The sequence below is a fragment of the Adelges cooleyi genome, unplaced genomic scaffold (genome assembly GCF_023614345.1).
Source record: "Adelges cooleyi isolate 19-005CV unplaced genomic scaffold, UGA_ACOO_1.1 ACOO_flye_CR_arks_rails_tigmint_CR_PRNA_247, whole genome shotgun sequence".
In the NCBI taxonomy this organism is placed as follows: domain Eukaryota; kingdom Metazoa; phylum Arthropoda; class Insecta; order Hemiptera; family Adelgidae; genus Adelges; species Adelges cooleyi.
In genome coordinates, this window is record NW_026095912.1 from 11834119 (window position 1) to 11854095 (window position 19977).

General features: G+C 34.9%; 1 protein-coding gene across 2 annotated transcripts in view; it reads right to left on the minus strand.

Moving 5' to 3' along the window:
• The window catches only part of LOC126836847 (hepatocyte nuclear factor 6), a 28085-nt gene extending 10085 nt beyond the window's left edge, over nt 1-18000 (minus strand). The window contains exons 1-3 of one of the 2 annotated variants that reach the window (XM_050570503.1): nt 15775-18000; nt 10395-10430; nt 1959-2027 (exon numbers count right to left, since the gene is read on the minus strand). In XM_050570503.1, the coding sequence (XP_050426460.1) occupies nt 1959-2027; nt 10395-10430; nt 15775-17641 (1972 nt within the window). In that variant the 5' untranslated portion in view covers nt 17642-18000. The remainder of the gene's footprint in view (nt 1-1958; nt 2028-10394; nt 10431-15774) is intronic. The other variant, XM_050570504.1, reaches the window with a different exon arrangement.
• Nucleotides 18001-19977: the final 1977 nt, after the last annotated feature.

The following is a 19977-nucleotide window of genomic DNA, read 5'->3' on the forward strand; positions in this document are numbered from 1 at the left end:
TAACTAGTTCAAAACTCTTTTCGGCGACCCCAGACGGTAACATGTCAAATATACCGTAAAAGTATTTGTAAAACGTTTTCATAACATTTTTGTTAATGATTTACAAATGAACCATTATCTAGAAAATCATGTCTCAAAAAGATTATAGAATATGTTAACCATATATTTTTGTGAATAGCATTTGCGGGATGGTGAATTAATGCCCAATAATTATCTGTAAATAATTGTTTTATTTAAAATAGTATTGGGACATTTTTGTTTTTGTACTGTATCGCAAATATTAGCAAAACCAAATTTCCTTTGCATTTCATACGGTACTGATTATTTATTGAAGACTGTTGTTTTGTTTTAATTTGAAATAAAAAATAAATAAAAATACTTTTGTGGATATTTATATTAATTTTGGAAGCAATAAGCGTTCATAAATTGCAAACAAAAAACTGGAACAATGCATTCTCCAAAAAAAAAAAAAACCTCAAAAGATTTAATAAATATTACGTTGGAATGTAAGACAGATCACTGTAAATGGTATTCGTTTATTATTTTGGCTCCTTTTTATACTTTACAAATTACTTTAGTGGTATGCTAAGGAGAGATGGGAGATAAAATACTGATCTAAAAGAAAACGTAGTAATAATAAATCATAAATTAAATTGTTTCAAGAGACAATAACATTTTTTTTGCTCACCTGAGAAAAATGGTATATCTACATAATAATTGTTAGAATTTATGATATCGACTATTTTGTCGAACTGCTATTATGATTTATAGTCACCAAAATGTTATAAAAATAGATTAGAATTTTAATATTCCATAAGCTCAGATTAGAATGGTTAGGTCAGTGTTTAAGCCTAAATTAAGTGAAATTTGTTTATGAGTAATATACCTGCGCAGGAATGGACAATGTAACAATTGAAATATTTAAAAAAACTTATTGAAATCAGTTTTAAAAATATATTTTTATTTTTATACTTCAAGTAGGTCTTGAACTTGTTTAAAGTATTGCATTTTGTAATAGGTAACTAATTAATTTGGGAAATTTATTATTCTAAAAAAAATTTTTTAAATAGATATCAGTGACTAAAAAAGATGTTGTCCAGTTAAAATTTTTCTCAAAATAAAAAATAATGTGTATCAATTTAAAAACTATATTATTCGAATAGTTCACAAATAAAGTATGTGTCTTCCTGTGATATCGATGCTGTAATCAGTTAACACTTAGCCTATATTTAAATAGGAACTGTTGATTTATTTGATATTATATTTTTATAGAAAATTAATGGTATTACTAAGGGTGAAGGGGGTACACGTTTTAAAAAATTCACTCCTACACCCTTAAAAGTTGGGGAAAACAATAAAAAAGGATGCCTTTTATCGAATTTGATTTGCTATAACTTCTCGAAAAATGATCTGATCGTGTTGAAATTTATGAGGAATTTATATTTAGCATGCTTCTACCCGAAAATAGCTTTAAACCTAAAATTTACCAACCTCCCCCCTCCCTTTAATAGACGGTGGAAGTTTTTTTTAATGTGATTTTATAACCAAGTGTATATAGTATTGTGGTCACTGTTCAGTGCTTTACCGTCCAAACCGTGACGTTTCTCCAAACTGTCTTATTTATATTATTTCACCATAACACTTCATCCACCCTTGCAGTTTATTATTTAGCGTGACCTATAGCTCGTAACTATAGTAACAGTTTTCAATATATACCCTTAGTGTTGTATATTATATATACCTATCAACGAGACCTCATCAAGGAAACACTATTCGCGACCTTCAGAAAGCACATTATACAGTATAATAATATGTTGACTGTAGACGGCAAGTCTGTGCGGCAAACCCAAACAACGGTGGCACTACCTATATAGTTGCATCGCTTATATTATATTGTGTACAAGTATTTAAACAGTTTACACCCAACATATTATTATATTTACAGTAATATTACGAACCCATTGTATTTGTGTAACCCTCTGTCCTTGGACCGTTCTGCAGTCCGTTGTTTTCCGCCATTACCATACCTGGAAACACAAATTTGATGTCATTTAACTCACATTATATGTATACCATTAGCAAACAGCCATCCTCGGTAGGAGTCATATATAACCTTAGGTCTAAAATGGACTATAAAGTCATTTTTCGGCAAAAGCCTTTGTCTTGAGCAACAAAAAAACTGTTACTCTCTCGACGAAAATTGAAAAAGTTATGAAGAATTTGTCTGTAAGAATTCAACACAGAGCTTTGGATGGAAAATATAAAAACTAAAGCTCATATTTTGCAAAAAACCTACGAAAAGTGATAAAAGAGTATTTGCGGTAATTCCATATTAAGGTTTTACTATATAATTAGATTGTACCAAAAGGGTTTTCTAGACTGACCTTATAATATAAGTTCTAAAGGGACGACACGTTTCGACGGTGACCAAGTTAACCTCAATTCGTCCAAAATTACCGCATAGCGCTGTGGACAGTAATAATTGTAATCCCACGGGAGAGTTTGGTCATCTACGCTGCCCAAAGCATGTTAAATCGTTCATTGCAGTATTGCCACATTTCTAACATCAATTTATTTTATTTAGAACAGATATTAAACCCTTTAACTTGGCAAGGGCTAATTTTTAAACATCAATAATAATTAGAATAACAGTGCTTTCTAGGTTGGTCGTGGAAAGTATTATATAAATAAAATGCACGTATCTTAAAAGATACAGTGCCAAGTTAAGGGTTAAGGTCCGCAGATGGTGTTTATTGCTAGTCGTCCCACGTCATACCGGTGCTTTGTTATTGGTAAAAAAAAATGTAATCAGCGTAGAAGTTAATATTGCAAACTACCGGTACGGCGTTAAGACTGTCGTAAATTAATACCTTACAGATACTTAAGGAAATTCTCATGCTCAGTCGCTGATTACACCGAGTTCCGGATGAAACTTTTCGAAGCGTATATTGTCGACTGCTTAAAAGTTTAATGACACGCGGGTTGTTTGCACGAAGGTGATTTATTAGCTATTCAATATGTACCCAAAGCGAATGCCACGGAATACAAAGCGCCCAAAGGTGGTGCCAGTACAATTTGCAATTATTATTATTTTCCAACTTTACCACACAGACAACGTACATAGCTAAACTTATGAATTATAAGGACCGGATTTGACTTTGGTGAATTCTGGCGGTTCGTCGTAATGTAAAACATGCTAAGATAGCACAATAAATTATTATTCGGACACTTTTAAATAATATGTGATTTTCTGATGTGTAATCAATGTTTTATGCTGTTAACGCGATTATAACATCATCGTCAAACTTTACAAATAATATTATACACAACAGTTGAAAATTAAGGACAAAACTTCAAAACTACCAATTAATCAAAAACCTTGTTATTGGAAACTTTACCACCAAACTTTGCCAGAGTGTAATAATTACGCACTTATAAAACTATTTACAAGGATATTTAGATAAATATTAACGAACCTGAAAATTACCGCTCGACGTTTAAAATCCGGTCCTTAAGTAAATCATAAACAATGTGCGTAAAAGTTATGTTATATAGTTGTCAATTTCTTAACTAAAATGCTATATGTCTTAAAGCCAATCCATTTTTTTTTATAGTTATTGATTTTAGTTGTAGGAAGCAGACAAAAAGTGCTTAAAACTTTGTATATTTATTATAGTTATTGTACATATAGAAATAAAATAAAAAAAGTCTCCAAAATAAATAGTTGTGGCTCAGATCACTATCCTGCAAAATATTTATTCTTAAAACTGTTTTGGAAAGTCCAAAGCAACTCGAAATTATTAAATAACGAACCGTACAATGCGAGCCCACTCTCCACCATAATGAGAAATTACAAAATATTTAGGTAGTACACATTTTTTAGTGAGTTTCAGTAGTAGAAAATTAAAAACATATTTTATTAAAAACACTTTACTTATTATGTTAAAAGTAGTTATAATAAATGAAAGAAACGCCAATATGTTTGTGTTGTTTTTACAACATGGTTTCCAAAAATAATTTTAAAACTTCCAGATTTATTTAATTTGGTTATTGAAAAAAAAATGTTTTCAGAAATAAATTGACTTAATAAGATAAACTATAAATAGAACAAAGGAGGTATATAATTTTCAGTTCCAATTGTTCAAAGCGTTAGAAAATTGAACGCTTGAACAATTCTCAAGGTATTTTAATTATTGTATTGAAATGATTAAATGCATAAGCCTCTCTGTTACTTGCTCAAGTAGGAAATTATATTCGGTTGAGTTAGTGGACAAAGAAACAAATCGTATTGAAGCCACGTTAATCTAAATAAGTTTAGTCATTTGATCTTTTCTGTTGGAAACTGAATTCGTGTAATGCGTTTCGACTAGGCGCACTGACTTTAATTAAAAATCTGCACTTAATTGGATTTAAAAGAATCAAGCTTACGTTTAAAACTTTGTAGAAAACAAAAAACTCAAAGTTTTTCTTTCAACGAGGCTCTTTAAGCGAAAGTTTTAAATTTAATATAATATGTATCAAACGTTTGGTAACTTTTTAAAGTTTAAATACAAAGGGTATGACTTTTATTTATTTTCCGATGAGGCAAAACCTTGTATGTTTCTTTGAAATGTATTTTTCTTATTCGTTTTGACTTTTTCCTAAGAACTGGTATAGTATCATGATTTCTACATTGAATGCACAGAATTAATAATGCCAGAACAAAGCAAACGCCGTGGTGGCCGTTTATTTATTCATGGGAGTTTGCCTCAGGAGACCTTTTAACGTGTATTGTGTGCTGGTAGCTGAATGAATCATTTACAAGAGAGCATCGGTGAAGCCGTAGTATGACTCCCTTTACATTGTGCTTATACACATCAGATATATAGTAAGAACAAACGATTTTATGCGATTCCAATAAAGTTTTTGTTTTATGCCCGAAAAGTCGTTTTTACGAGCCCATAATTTCAGTTGGCCTTGCTTGGATTGCTTTAAGATGCTGACCTACATACATATTTTGGCTGCCCTGAGCTCAATGGAATTCGCTATAGACTTGAGCCGGTATAATAGTCAAGGGCTTATTAAATAATAAGCATGATTTGTACGTTGATTCAATACTACGTGTATTGAGGACATACGCATTTGGAAAGCTGATTTGGTCGGGATAGCTTTTAAAAAAAAGCTTAGGTTAGGTATTATTTAGAAGACATAAGAGGTAATCTTATTTACATTATAAGCAAAAAAGCACACAAGTCTTAAATCCCTAATTTTTGAGACACAAAAACATCTTATAAAAATACTTTTAAGTCATTTTTGTTATTTTGTATGTTTTGAACTCTATGCTAACTATATTTTCAACGAATTGTTTTACTAGTTTTGAATTGAAACCAAAATTGTATTTAAAAATCGTAAATTTGTACTCCAATAGATGTCCTAGAAAATATAGCTCAAATTCCTATAATTCAATGAATTATTTTTTTTTCTTTACTTTTTCATACATTACGAGTATTAAATAAACTTTGTATTCAAATGATATGTATATAATAAAGAGTTGGCTAAACAAATTTTGCATGATTGACAAGTAGTCAATATGTTTAATATAAATTCAAAGTGGTCAGATTTTAATGGGAATTTTTTTCTGTTTGCGATTTGTTCGATATTAAAGAACAGTTTTTAATATTTAAAATATTAGACCTTAAAATATTTGGTGGTATTTCTAGTATGAAACAAATAAAAATAATAATATTTGAGCCCACTTCCACGCTGAAAAAATTAAATAATGTTCTTTTACACAGTAAAAACTATAGCTTTTACCTTTTCACACAAAACTATATTGACTTGTTGCCTTGTCGAGCATGAGATTCAAGTCATCTGTAGAGCTTTAATTGTCATATTTTCCGGGGTATATTTATGCAACTAACTGTTGTTGTAAAACCCGATGGTCAGTGGCGCAACCAGAGAGAGAAAATCCATTAACTCTGAGTTTAAACCGCTTAACCCTCTTAAGATGTTTAATTTCCGATTATGGGTACTTAAAAAGTTTACAAAACAATGTACTTAAAACGGTTTATCAAAGTGTAGACGGTTTTTCATTTTACGATAATACTCCTTTTTTCGTTATTCTTTTAATTGACAATATTTCTCTAACGACGACAGACAAATTACTGTATAATATTATCTTTCGGTTGTAAATAAAATAATTAGTATCTTGGCGGCGCGGCATTAATATCCTCCACTACAAAGTTTAATAGAATTCTCAGTTGCCGGCTAACGGTTTTAGCTGAGGATAGAAAATAACAATAATAATATTATCATTGACGCTATTTAAGCGTATTATTAAGTAGTATTCCGAAGGCGGTTGTGAAGTGGGCCGATGGAGTTTCGTGTTGAGGCGTTGGTGGTAGATATACCGACCCTCGAAAATAGGGAAAACGACAAGAGGGAGGGAAACATTTTTTGTTTTTTGGGGGTCGCTAAAAGGTAAAGTGCTCGAAATACAAAAGGTCAGTCGCTCTGTAGTTAATGTGGAATTAAAAAAAAAAAAACTTTTGTACCCCTTTTTTAGATTCCACGTGCGGATAACCGATTCCGGTTATGGGCGGCCGGCGGTTATCGCGTGCATAATGCATTAACTATAATCATAATAATTATTATTTGGTTGTGATTTTTCTGTAAAAAGTGCAACGTTCGACTAACAATTTAGTGTATATTTTATACACAAGTCCCGTCTATTGTTGTACCCGCAACTAACCCTATGGGCTTGCAAAACGTTTAGGACAAAATACATATTATTATATTGGTTTTACACCTGGACATCACACTGTAAAATTTTAACAACTGAACGATTACGTTATTCAAGTGTTTACATATTATTTTCTAGTTGTTATAACGGTCAACTTTCTGTGTGTTAAGCGCTGATTATCGGAGTATAAACGCCGCTGCCTTTTTTTCCCTATAATAATACATTATTATCGTTTCCACGGGCAACGGAATATTACAAACCGACATTATTATTATTTTTATTAACGTTGCGAGACATCAAAAACAAATATATATTATACACATAATTAAGGAAGTAGTGGAAAACTAAAAACTGTATAGTTATAGTCCTACATGAACCATGCGCAATCGTTTGCACAATTGTTTTGGTTTTTTTTAAATTTCCTTTATTATGAGTTATGACTTATGACAGACTGCGCACAAAGGCTTTATGAGCGGGTTTGAATTTAAGGAGCGGCAACATTTAAGTATAAGTTTTCCACGGATTTGGACGTTAAACGAAATTTACTACCCGATTAATAACACCATTGTTGTTTGTTTTAAACAATCCGTTAAATATATTAATTTGACAGTTTAAAAAGCTAGGTTTTTTCTAATAAAAAAACCTTGACCTTTGTAAGTTTTCGGGGTAGGTATACATATAACTAATACAATCCATATTTCTTGGTAAATACCAAACAATTTTTGGGTTTAAACCATAAAAATCCACTGTTTTGTTTTTGCTTAGTGTCCCTGCCAAGTCTGTAAGAAAAAATGTAATTAAAAAATCTGACCCGCGTTATGGTTTTTTGTTTACCCTTCCTAAAAGTTCATCGATAAAGGGTGAACGCGCCTATTTAAATAGACCTCGCCATGTGAGTTCAACTTAAACGCGATACCATCTAGTTTAAGCAACTATGCTAAAATTAAATCGCTGGCTCAGCTTTGACAATAACTCAGAGACTATGATTAAGAAACTATAACATAGCCACGTCTATCTCTATCTATATAGCAGAGGTTAGAGTAATATTCTTGTTTCTCGTACAGTCCATTTTGTACCCTTTTGAATACGTCACCCGATTCTACAAAATCAGCAAATTGAATTTGAATTTAAATTAAATAATATACTGGGTATTTTGAACGGGTAGGTTAGGTCTACTGTCGAGATCAAAGTAATAATTATCAGCGGCGATTAAGCGCCAAGCTGCGGTGATGAATAACTAAATGACTTTGTCAGAGGCGTTTCCGTGTATACAGTACAGTAAACATTATTATTATTATTAAATACATATTCGTTTGTGTATAAATATGTATTAGATCCTCACCGTCGAGTACAGTGTGGCTTAGCAGCGGCAAAATCGAATTTAGTTTAACAAACGGGGAGTAATCTGATTTTGCCCCTCTCTCAATATCAACCTTAATACAATTTCACAGGCGTTTATTTAAATCAGCAGGGGTGAAAAACGTACACCGGTGGAAATATAAAGTAGTTAGGTAGTATATACACGTTCAACATCATTTTTATATCTACATGTCGATTAGGGTAAATGTACACTGCAAGTTATACCTGCGCCGGACGGGTCGCGTTTATTGGATTTAAAAAAAATATGTAGCGAACAAGATACAAAAAACATATTTACCGAATTTAGAAGGCAAAGGTAATAAGTAAACAAAAGCTTCTCCGAAACGAACAAAGCCTATGGTTATTTATTTAGATTTTTTTGGACAGACTTTAATATATGCTTAGGCAAACAAAATATTTGCGCCTAAGGTCGAAGTATAGTTGCTTTTTACCTTTGTGTGCTTATCGATACGCCGAACTAGTATTAAGAAAAAAACTCTTTTTGGCCGAACGACGTCGACATAATATTATATTATTTTGTCGAATATTTGGCATTCGTTTTTCATTTTTTTTTCTTCTTGCAAATTGAACGACTTATTATACTTATTGCGTACGCTCTGGTGAAGCCACTGACAGTTTAATCGAATGTCTAGAGTAGGTATGTATGGGTAAGTGGCCTTCACTCGGATGTCAACCGGAATTATCCACATGAAACGTACAAAGACCACAACGGCTTTTGGAAATCCGGGAATTCGTTGAACGCTCGCACCCCTTATATACAACACACGGTACTCTAAAAAGTATATAATAAAGGCCAGAAAAATAATACAACAAAAAATGTTCGAACCGTTCGGGGCAAATAGCATATACAAAAAAGCAAGGCACCAAAATACCTCCTTTGTTGTGGCGTGCAACGGAAAATTTTCTTTCAGAGCAATTCATAATTGTTGGCACTCAACCTTTCCTTAACTTGAAACTTCATTAACTTCATAAATAGCTATTCAAAACTGGTTATCGAACATTTTTAGTACGTCATTTTCAATCATAGTAGTAATAATAAAAAGTTAATGAAATGTACGCGTTGCCATTTAAATTTCAAAAGTTGCAATCGAAAAAACTACGTTGGTAGGCGGGTAAAAGCAAAGAAAAATCGAAATCCATTGTATAAAAAAAATTACATTAAAAAAAAAAATGAATTTCTTATTAAACCCTTATGCGATATTGAGTGGTTCACGATAAAATGATCACTCTGTATAATTGAAGATTTCGCTAATAATCGAGCAAGAAAAAAATGTAACGTTATACTGTTTAATATTGTATTTTATTATGTTAATTTGTAGTATAAAAAAAGGTTTTTAATTTATTTATAATATATTAATAAACTTCTTAATTATATGCCAGGGGTGCCAAAATTTTAAATACGCCCCTGATGGTTCGGATTTGGCTTCTCAAAGGTCCAAATCGGTCGTCAGACCTGGCCCTATGATACTGTACTATAATATTTGACCGTATATTATAATACTAATAATATATTACAACGATTCTATCCGGACACAACTGCATACGACGTTCTGTATGTCCTTTTATCGCCCCACACACCCTTTGGCGAACGCCGTCCGTTGTGTTTTATTATCCGACCCCTGTCCAATATCCTCGAATGACGTCACTGGTTTCGATGATGCCGTTGTTTTTTTTTTTTTTGTACACTGACGCTTTGTTTGTGTCGTTGCGTTGTTAAAGAGGAAAAACTTCCTCGTTATTACATGCCCTTCGTCACTCGAATTACTCACGGAAAATACAACACCTCAACATTGAGTATATATATATATATATATATTGTGTATTATAAAAATTAAATAATAATTAATTGATTTTTGAGTTATCTAATCCGGATATTAAAAACTTTATACTCAATGATTATAGTCAACTATATGAATAATAACCATTTCATAAGACAGAAAGTTTTAAATTTATTCGACTTCTTAATTACTAAAACATTATTAAGCGTTGTTAATGTCCAATTATGCTTTTGAGCAACCAAAATGGTTGTTGTAAAAGTTTGTAATTCGGTATGTTATGAGTTGTTTTCTAACAAGAAAGAAGTAACGAGGAAGCTATACAAATACTTTGACCTTTGTATCTACAGTGTAAATGCAGTTTCATTACCAAAACATAATAATACAAAATACCAATCCCATATGAAATTCTGTTGTGGTACTATTACTGAGCTATTACCTGCAGTATAGAATACTAGCTTTTTATACGTATACACATCTAATATTAGGTATAATTAATTTAGTATATCATAACTTACCGTCTATGTCTTGGCCCTGACTACCGGAGGTCTCATCTGAAATGATAAACGTTTAAAGTAATTCATATTAATACAGCATGTCTTAGGAAATAACCAATAAAAACCAGTTAAATCGTATAAAAAAAAAAATAAACAAAAAATACATCATGTCTGTTATGGAGTAGGAAGCGAATAAACATTTAAAAAATCTCTACATATAAACTTTATGCAAAGCAAGCCGGTAAAACCGTAAGTTCAATTTACCCCAGTTGGCAAGTATAATAATAGACATGAATAAATAATTAAATCAGATTATCTAAAAACAAAAATCAACTATAAAAAAAAAAATTCAGTAAACAACAACAAGCCGAAAATATCAAAAAAAGCCACGACGCACAAATTAACAAAAAAAATAATCCCCTAAAATACATCATTACATAATATACAACATAAATATTATACAAAATGCAATTTCATCGGGATCGGTCTGTGAGGTATAAACGTTTTTCACGATCCGAATGAAATTTAAAAAAAAATACACAATACTATTATAGAAAATGAATAATAATGCGATTTGGTAAGTGGGAAATGAAAAAAAAAATCAAACGGTTAACGAACAACATGCAATGAAAAAAAATAATAATGAGAAAATCCGACGAAGAATAGTACCGTATATGTAAAGCTTATGAATAAGTACCAAACGAACGGATTTTGAAAAACTCAAAAATAATTTTTTTTATGATTGAAGCGAGTGAAAAAAGTCTACAATGCGTATACAGTTCGAAGGAAACGTGCATTTTACGCCTTGTTAGTTTTGGATTCGACATAAAAAAAAATCCCCGTCAATCGACATTTTAATTTTTTTTTTAAATTAACCTAAAGAATTCGTGCTGATTAAAAATATAAGAACGGAGTTGCTTTATAAAATAATATTGTAAGAAAAAATTGTATTTTTTCTCCTGTTCGTTTTACCGCGGTTAATAAGTATACCAACCAAGCTGTTACATTATTATGTTGTCGATGGAAAGCAACGTATTTAATCCAAGTTCTCCCGGCGGTGTTTTTTTTTTTTATTTTATTTTTTAACCGTCCATGATAACATTAATACACTTGTATTTACTCGATGAGAGATGGGGTGGGGGGGGGGGGGTGAGAAATATCGGTATTAGCATCGTTGCCGACCGCCTTATCAGCCAACTTTGTGTGCACAAACAGCACACGGCCATAAAACTATACGCTATTTTTTTTTTTTTTTTGATTACACCGAGTTCTGAACGCCTCTCTGCGACAGATACTTCCTATCCGGTGCACCTGCACCCCACCGCACAAGCCTCTGTACCCTCTCCATACATACCTTCCACCCTACCGACCACATACGGACCCCTTTTGGAACGGACGTGCTGCGTTTCCGTCGTGTACCGCAGGTGCCATGCGGGTAACGACACTATCACAATATTATAATGTGTATTGTTGGCTTTATACACACACTCACAGAGAGAATGGCCATTAATAAATATAATATGTTTTTTTTAGTTATCATTTTGATAAGATCGTCGTCGCTCCGTGACAACCAGAGTGTAATATTATATACACCGTGCGTAGATGGGGAATAAGGAGAAAGATTAATTAATCCGGACGAGATAAAAAACTAAAACTGTGCTGAACGTGTACCTACAGCGACAGGTACATAATAATGTAATATTATGGCTTGTTGATAGAATATAATATGCGATGGCAAAAGTCAACCAGAATTATAACAGCTAACGTATAATAAACTTTTAAACGCCGGAATGATTGATATTTAGTTGTATACATAAAATACAGAACAGAAGCGTTCACACAATGCATTTGATAAGGACAGAAATTCAACTTTCCAGTTTTCAAAGCTCACTTCTCTCTTGTTAAATTTGAAGAAAAAAAACACCCTTAAAACGTACATATTTTAACCTAACTCATTATGGTAAACTTGAGAAGTTTTTTTAAATATTATAGTGTTTATATTTTTCTAATGTATTCATAAGACATAGACACGAAAAACAGCTGTTAACCTAGCTCGACCTAACCTGATCTTATCTAACTTTATCTGACGTGTAGACTGTAGTCATAGTTTTTCATTAAACTATCGAGAGAAAAAAACGGTGAAATCTATAAATTCTTTTTCTTCTTCCTGAACTATCTCATGCTAATTTATGCTGGTCTGCCAAATCCACATTTTCGTGTTCACTTCAAACATCTTCAAGCAGTTTACCCAGTAACGTTCATACGCTTCTGTTTAGGTCTACTTCTACTCATCGACGACTTGAAAATGTAGAAATTATTTAACTATACCTACTAACCACAGTCTAAAAATAGGCACTCATAATGTATTATCATATTATGATGGTTTTCAGACCGTTCTGGCATATTTTTATCTCAGCGTTTTCTCAGAAGCGATTGTCTTACTACGTTCAAGCTTAACAACGACTTAAATCAGCAATTTCGGAAAGGGCTTAGCGAGAGGAATTCGACGAAAGACGTGGGTAGATGTTATTGATTGAGACGTGAGTGGATTGCTTGCAGACGAAAAAAGTCGAAGACAAGAATGAGAGGATTATGGCAGCCGTCTCCACTTGTGTGATCGGATAAGAGCGCGTTTACTTGCACAACGCAACTTGTACCATTTTATTTGACGGAGAGATTTACTTCCAACTTTCCCAAGATTTCACCGCTTGAGCTCTTTTTAACAACTCAAAACTGACTAAATACACACAATAAGGTGTTTTCAATTCATATATTATATATATAAATGTTTTTTTTTTTTTTTTTTTTAAATCAAACTAATCAATTATAACCAAACGTTGAATAAAAACATAAAATAAAAATACCCTATTTTTCCTTTTCATTGGTTATGTATACAATATCTAATATTATACATACAGTTGGGTATTTTCAATGAAACGCGGCTTCGGGTAAAACAATATGGCTAAAATTAGAATAACACAATTATTATTAAACTCGAGAGCGCCTCGTCGAAAATCTTATGTACACCGAAGTCAACCGCAGAGATTTAAGGGAAAACTTTCCGTGACAATCAACCCTTACTATTGTTGTTTGTGCAACACTATTAAATTTTCATCTCTCAGAGAATATAAAACCGTTTGCGGCTAATCCGGCAGGCACCGAACTCTGCCATGTGTGTAATATTAATAAGAAAATGTCTTATGTACGCCATCTTTGAAGCGGAACGGGTTATTTATCGTTTTAACGTTAATCCATTAGCAAATTACCAGACAGAGTGCTTAAGCGTCGGCCATTTTTAATACCGACGGCAAAAATAATTTATATAATATATATATATATACAAGCAGTATTTGCCTATCTCAACTCATCCTTTCTTCAGTTCCTCGTCCTTGTCCAGCTCAAGACAGCCTTTTATTCTTCAATACTGTTCACAATGTATCCGCTCCACTCACATAGCACCTTTATCTTCTTCGTCTTCTTTCACGGACTACCCTCTTAGTGTGATTTCTTCATTTTCTCCAGTTGTTACGTCAGGGTTTCCCCCGTTCTATTTGGGAAATCCCCAACTGATTCAAGTCACTTAACCCATATAGTTAGCTCTTCCATTTAAAATCAACGTGGCCTCAGTTTATCAACCAATAAAACGAAATATATATACACTGATATAGTCACTATTATGATAGTTGTAGGTATTTTAAATAAATAAATGATTGTATATATATATATATTGAAAATAAAAGCTCAATAAGATTACCTTAAACCTAATGGAATAAAATCTGAAAAATCATTAAAGTATTTATGCAAAGAATGAACATCTAAGCCTATTTTTTTTAGGCTTAAACATTTCACCTCTGTTTATTTTCAATCTAAATTGATGAATACAGTTTCTATTTTGAAACATACGTTCGTTAGAAGTTCTATAAAGAGCTAAAAAAATATCAAACTGAAGACTTAACCTAATATTAATAATATATAATATGCTACATGACTGTATATAAAACAATAATTCAGCATCGACTCTTAATTGGTTGGTATTTACCATTTATACACTTGTTTAAGACAAGGCTGAGTTTGTCTAAAAAATATATTTATATTAGACTTTATCAGTAAGAATTTTAAAAAAATCTCAATACTTTCATTTTGACTAATGTTCTTCGTTTAACGCGAAACTTCTTACAAAGTAATTTAATATTTATCTAATTGATCTTTTTTTTTGGTCGCGTCGCTTAGTATTTTGTTTTATATTTATTAATTTTTTTACTTTTTTTATAGTAATTGCGACTTTTTCAGTTTTTCTTTGTCTCGGTTTATCGTTTTCGGGCAAATTAAAACTTCAAAAGGTTTTTGTAAACGGTTTAATTGCATTTGCCGTGTGAAAAATACTCCTAGTTTTTTTACAAAAAAACAAATTATATGCTCGGTACGAAATTACATTTACATGTTAATTAAATAATTTGAACATAAAATGCGTAAAATTGTTTTATAATATTATCATTATTTTGCTTGTAAAAAAATGGGAATTCCGCTAGGACCATTTATATATTGTTGTGAATACATTTTTATATTTATACAGTATGACATGGTTAGACTGGCAGTGTTGTTTACACTTAATGGTTTTACAATAAGCATTTTAGTTTTTATTTACAAAGATTAATGAAAGTTTAATTTTCCGACGTTTATGGAAAACGTTATCTTTTTTAAAATGTTAACTAATCAATTTTTTTATTTTTTTTTATATTTACTTAACAATATTTACTTTTTTATTCACTTTTTGTTACCATAAACACTGTAATTTAGCCATCCTGTGTTTATTAATTGTAAAACGTAAATTAATCGACTAATTGTTAAAAAGTGACAAATGCATTGTATAGACAAGTACAACAACCCGAAACAAATTTAATTTTGCTTAAGTTTGGTTGTTAGTGTTAGAATTTAAACAATAATTCGTTTTTTTTTTTATTAATTTCAAAGTAACATTTTTTTTTTTCAAAATAGGTTAATGTTAAATTTGTATTTTATTTTAAACGCTCGTCGAACAATCTGGCAAATTTTAAAGAACAAAATATTTACATACTTTGTGCTTAGTTAACATCAATTGTTCAATTAAATTCTAATATTAGGATATTGTATTGTTTATTTTTCAACAACTTTGGAAATACACGTTTTTACTAGCATTTTTTTTTTTTTTGTTGGATAAAATGTTGTAATTAAACAAAAAATCCCTCCAAACAAATGGTTGTATTAAAATGAAATATTATGCTGGTGTCTAATAAGGTCAGGGCCGTATAAAGAGTGGCCAAGCGGAAGCGTACAGAAGAAAGTGGAGTGCACACACAAACAAAGAGGAACAATAGTAATCGATAACCACGTGTTGGCGGCCACAAAACCGCGTACAACGTACCTGCCAGTCGCAAAGAGGACATCCTCTGGAATTCCGGTTCCTGAAGCCATTTCCACATGCGACGGAAAGTCTCGCGGCCGGACTTGAGTTTGGACCATGGTTTTGGGTTGCGCAGGAGGTCTGAGAGCGTGCCTTGCGACCGGCACAGCACGCGTTGCGCGAATATCGCTTGCGGTATGCTGTACCGCTTGAGTTCGGCGCTTATCCTTTGCGCCAGCTCCTTGGTGTTGATCTCCTCCATGTCGGAACTGCAGTTGGAGCCACCGCCACCGCCGCCGCCCCCGCCACCACCGCCGCCTATGGGGTTGGCCACCAAAACGGTCGTGCCGCCGTTGCCGCCCGATTGGATGCCGGACACCAAGGTGCCGGTTTTGATGATGGTGGCGGCCGTTTGGTGTTGTTGTTGTTGCGCCTGGTGTTGCATTTGGTTTTGTTGTTGCGTCATCAGCGTGGTCATCCTCTGGTGGTGGTGTTGGTTTTGTGGGATTTCCGGCGGTGACGGAGACGATGTGGTGACCACGATTTCCCGCGTCTGGATTGGGTGTATGACTAGCGACGGCGAGTGTTGTGGCGAAATTATGTTGCCCGGGTGCGGCGTAATGGTGGCCAGGCCGTTGACATTGGCCAGCGTGGCGGCGTTGGCGATGGACACGGAGGACGCGCCAAAGTTGACTACGGCCGTGCCAGAAGATGTGGGCGGCGAGTGTAGCGAACCCGAGTTTTGACTGAGATCCGGACTGTGCACCACGATGGACGTGGCGGGTGGCGGTCCTCGCATGTTCATCTGCTGCGTGTAAGGCGCATCGTAGCAACTGTTGGGCGACATGCTCTTCTGCGGCGAGTTCAAGTCTCCGTTCTGGCTGTACGTGCTCTGCGGCGACAGCGAGCTGTGGTGCATGTTCGGTGAGTAGTGGCTGGGCGAAATGCAGCCCATCTTGTCGTACGAGTACGGACTGTTGACTACCATCCCCATTCCGATGTTGTTCTGCATGGCCGTGAACGAGCCGGCCACGTTGTTGGTGTGACCGTACACGAACTTGTCCGACATGGTCGATATCGGCGGTAACGGTTGCAACGGGGTTAGCGTGGCGTAAGAATTGGGACTGTAACCGGGTGGCGACATTCTACCGTTGACCGACGTCAACGTTTGGTACGTTGGTTCGGGCTGCATGCAGTTACCGTTGTTCCGGTGGTTGCCCGACCCGTTTCCGCCGTACTCGTGCGAGTCGAGCATGCCGGCCACACTTACCGACAGTCTGGAGTTCATCTTCCTGTCGATGGAGCCGCCGCTGCCGATGTCCGGATGATGGACGATGACCGTGATGGCGCCGTTGTTGTTGTCGCCATTTTCCGTTTTGACAACGGTGTCGTCCACGTCCCGGCCGCAGTCGTCGTCGTCGTCTTCGTCGTCGTCATCGTCGTCCACGATAGAAAGACAACGGCCGCGGCGGTCATCGTCTTCGTCTTCGTCGTCCTCGTCTTCTTCGTCGGTGTCCCGATCGTGTTGTTGATGATGGTGATGCTGTAGGTGATGGTGGTTCAGTTGTTGCTGCTGCTGTTGCTGTTGTTGTTGTTGTTGCTGTTGGTGGTGGTTTTGTTGTTGTTGGATGATTCGCCGTTCGTTGCAGACAATCCTGCTGACGTTGTTACCGTTGGCTTGCTGCTGTGATTGTCGCGGCACTCGAGTAATGCACAGTTCGCGTGTTTGCTGCGGTATATCGCCGGCGGCCGCGGCCACAACGTGCGTTCGACGGACGGTACTCACGATAGCTTGATGTTGTTGTTGTTGTTGTTGCGGCGAATCGATCGTCTCGACCACGACCTCGTTGAGTGGCGACTCGGGCCCCATGTCACCGAAACTGTCCATTTATTTCCGTCTGTACCGGTACAGCAGGTTGACGGTCGAAAGCATTGTTGTCCACTGGCGGTGACGGTCAACGGTTGCGAATAATAGTTGAACGGTAATAAATGAGAACAGTTGACAATAATTTGAGAGAAAAAATAAATTAACAATAGAAATAGTGTGGTGTAAAAAAAATGGCTATAATTTTTTTCGAAAAATGTATTTACCGCGTTCGAACGATTCCGGCGGCCGCTTTCCCGCTACTTGCGGACCACGACCAAAACACACCGTTCGCCGTGCGCTGCCCGCGGAAAACGGTTGTCCGTACGTAAAGGGTGAAAACTCACAGTGCGTGTCGCGTCCGTGCGGGTGCGCGCGCCAAGCGTGTTCGGCGTAACCGTTCGATTCGTCGATTGATAAACGCCACCGCCGCCGCCGTCGCCGCGTGTCTATCTGACCGGGCCGGCGGCCGCCATCGATTTTCCTCGGTAAGCTCGGTCGAAGGGTGACGGCGCGGCGGCTGAGTCGGGTGCGCCGCACAGTGGCCGCGGGCCGAGTTACGCGTCCCGCTCGACACTGAAAATATATAAACCCGTTTTATTGATCCGTTTCGTCGGGCAAATTGAACCGACCCCGCGGTGCCACGCGTACGCCACGTACGTCCGTGGCCTGGTCGGGCGGCGTGAGCGGTTGCGGGGAGGGGGGAAAGCAACCCCTACACGTGCGCGCACTGCACGCACCCTATACTCCGCATGCAACTGGACGCAGTGGAAGGGTCGTGCGTTGTGTTTTTCCGTCACCCTCCCACTCACCCCGACCGAGCCGTACACAACACACCGCATACCGCGTATAATAATCTTATAGTATTATTGTTGTGCGTTAAGCCATAACGCACGTATATACTATATTGTGTTTTTGTGCGAGAAAGAACAGACAACAAATTTAAAACAACAAAAAACGTTTTATCGATCCCACTTGTTTGACAATCGATTTTTTTATTATATTGATCCAGGACGGCAGATTCGACGATCGATCCAAAGATCTATCCCGCTCGTCAGACATGACCCGGTCACGACGATTTATCGTCGGGTGATTTTTGTTTTGTAAAAAGCATAAAAAATTCACAGTACAATTTCTACGTATCACAACAAACCACTGTCGTCGATTCGCGCAACCTTTTATACTGAATGTGCAGTAGACTGTAGAAAATTTAAAATGTGCATTTGACTGCACGATGAAATAATATATTTTAAGAAATGTTATGATGTAGTTATATATAAACTGAATTACCGGTAAATGGTATGTTAATAGTTTGGTTACAATTTATTTTTGAGTGGTGAGAACCAAAAGGGTATAAGTAATTTTACTCACAGAATTGAGTAAAGATTATATTTTCAATATTCTCTTATGGAGGTTTCTATTAGGCAATTTTTTTTCTCAATAACTCATTAAAAATTATATGAAAAATTGTAAAACAGGCAGAAAATTTGTTTCAAAATTTTATCATGAATTTGATAAGCGTGTGTCACAAATTTGGTTCTTATCAATTTGTATTTACTTGGAAATACATTAGTTTGAGTATAACAATACAGGGTATACTTAATGATTACTTAATTACTTTATTTATGTTATAAATGCATAAACAAAGCATGACTGAACTTCAACAATTGTATTATATTTACGTTTTAAAAAATAAAAATTCTACTATCTAATTAAATTTATTGGGCTTGCATATAGTTGTATAGTGTATACTTAAGCCAGTGTGTGTACATAAATTATTTAACATTGTATTTTATTCAAAACACAAAAATAATTGGTCGGTCAACAAAGTTAAATTTTTAATATTTTACTCCAAGTATATATATATATATTTTTTTTTTACCATATGCTCTTCCAACCCGTGCTGGCCACCCACGGCATATTGAGGTATTAATATTATTATGATATGTGCACGCTACATATCAACGTAATAGTATTAAAAAATGCGCAATATGGTTTAAAAAAATGTACTCGCATAAGGTAAAATGAGACCTTTTAATATTACATTAAAACCCAGGTGCCGACTTCAAGGGGAGCAAGACCTTAATTGTGCATCATTATGTTATTGTTTTTATTTTAATTACATTGAGATTAATTCAAATTTATCGTTTGTGTGGTTTTATAGATCCAAACTTCGTCCGATAAACAATAATCAAACATGGGTATGTCCACAAGGAGCCATTTTATCAAAAATGTATACATTTTTCGGTCCAGACGATTTTTAATTTTCAAAAAAAAAAGAAAAATATTTTCAGTCGTGCTTAGTTTTGAAGTTCTATCCAAGAATTTAAATAACAATAAGTGTTTTTTCAACTCGTTTT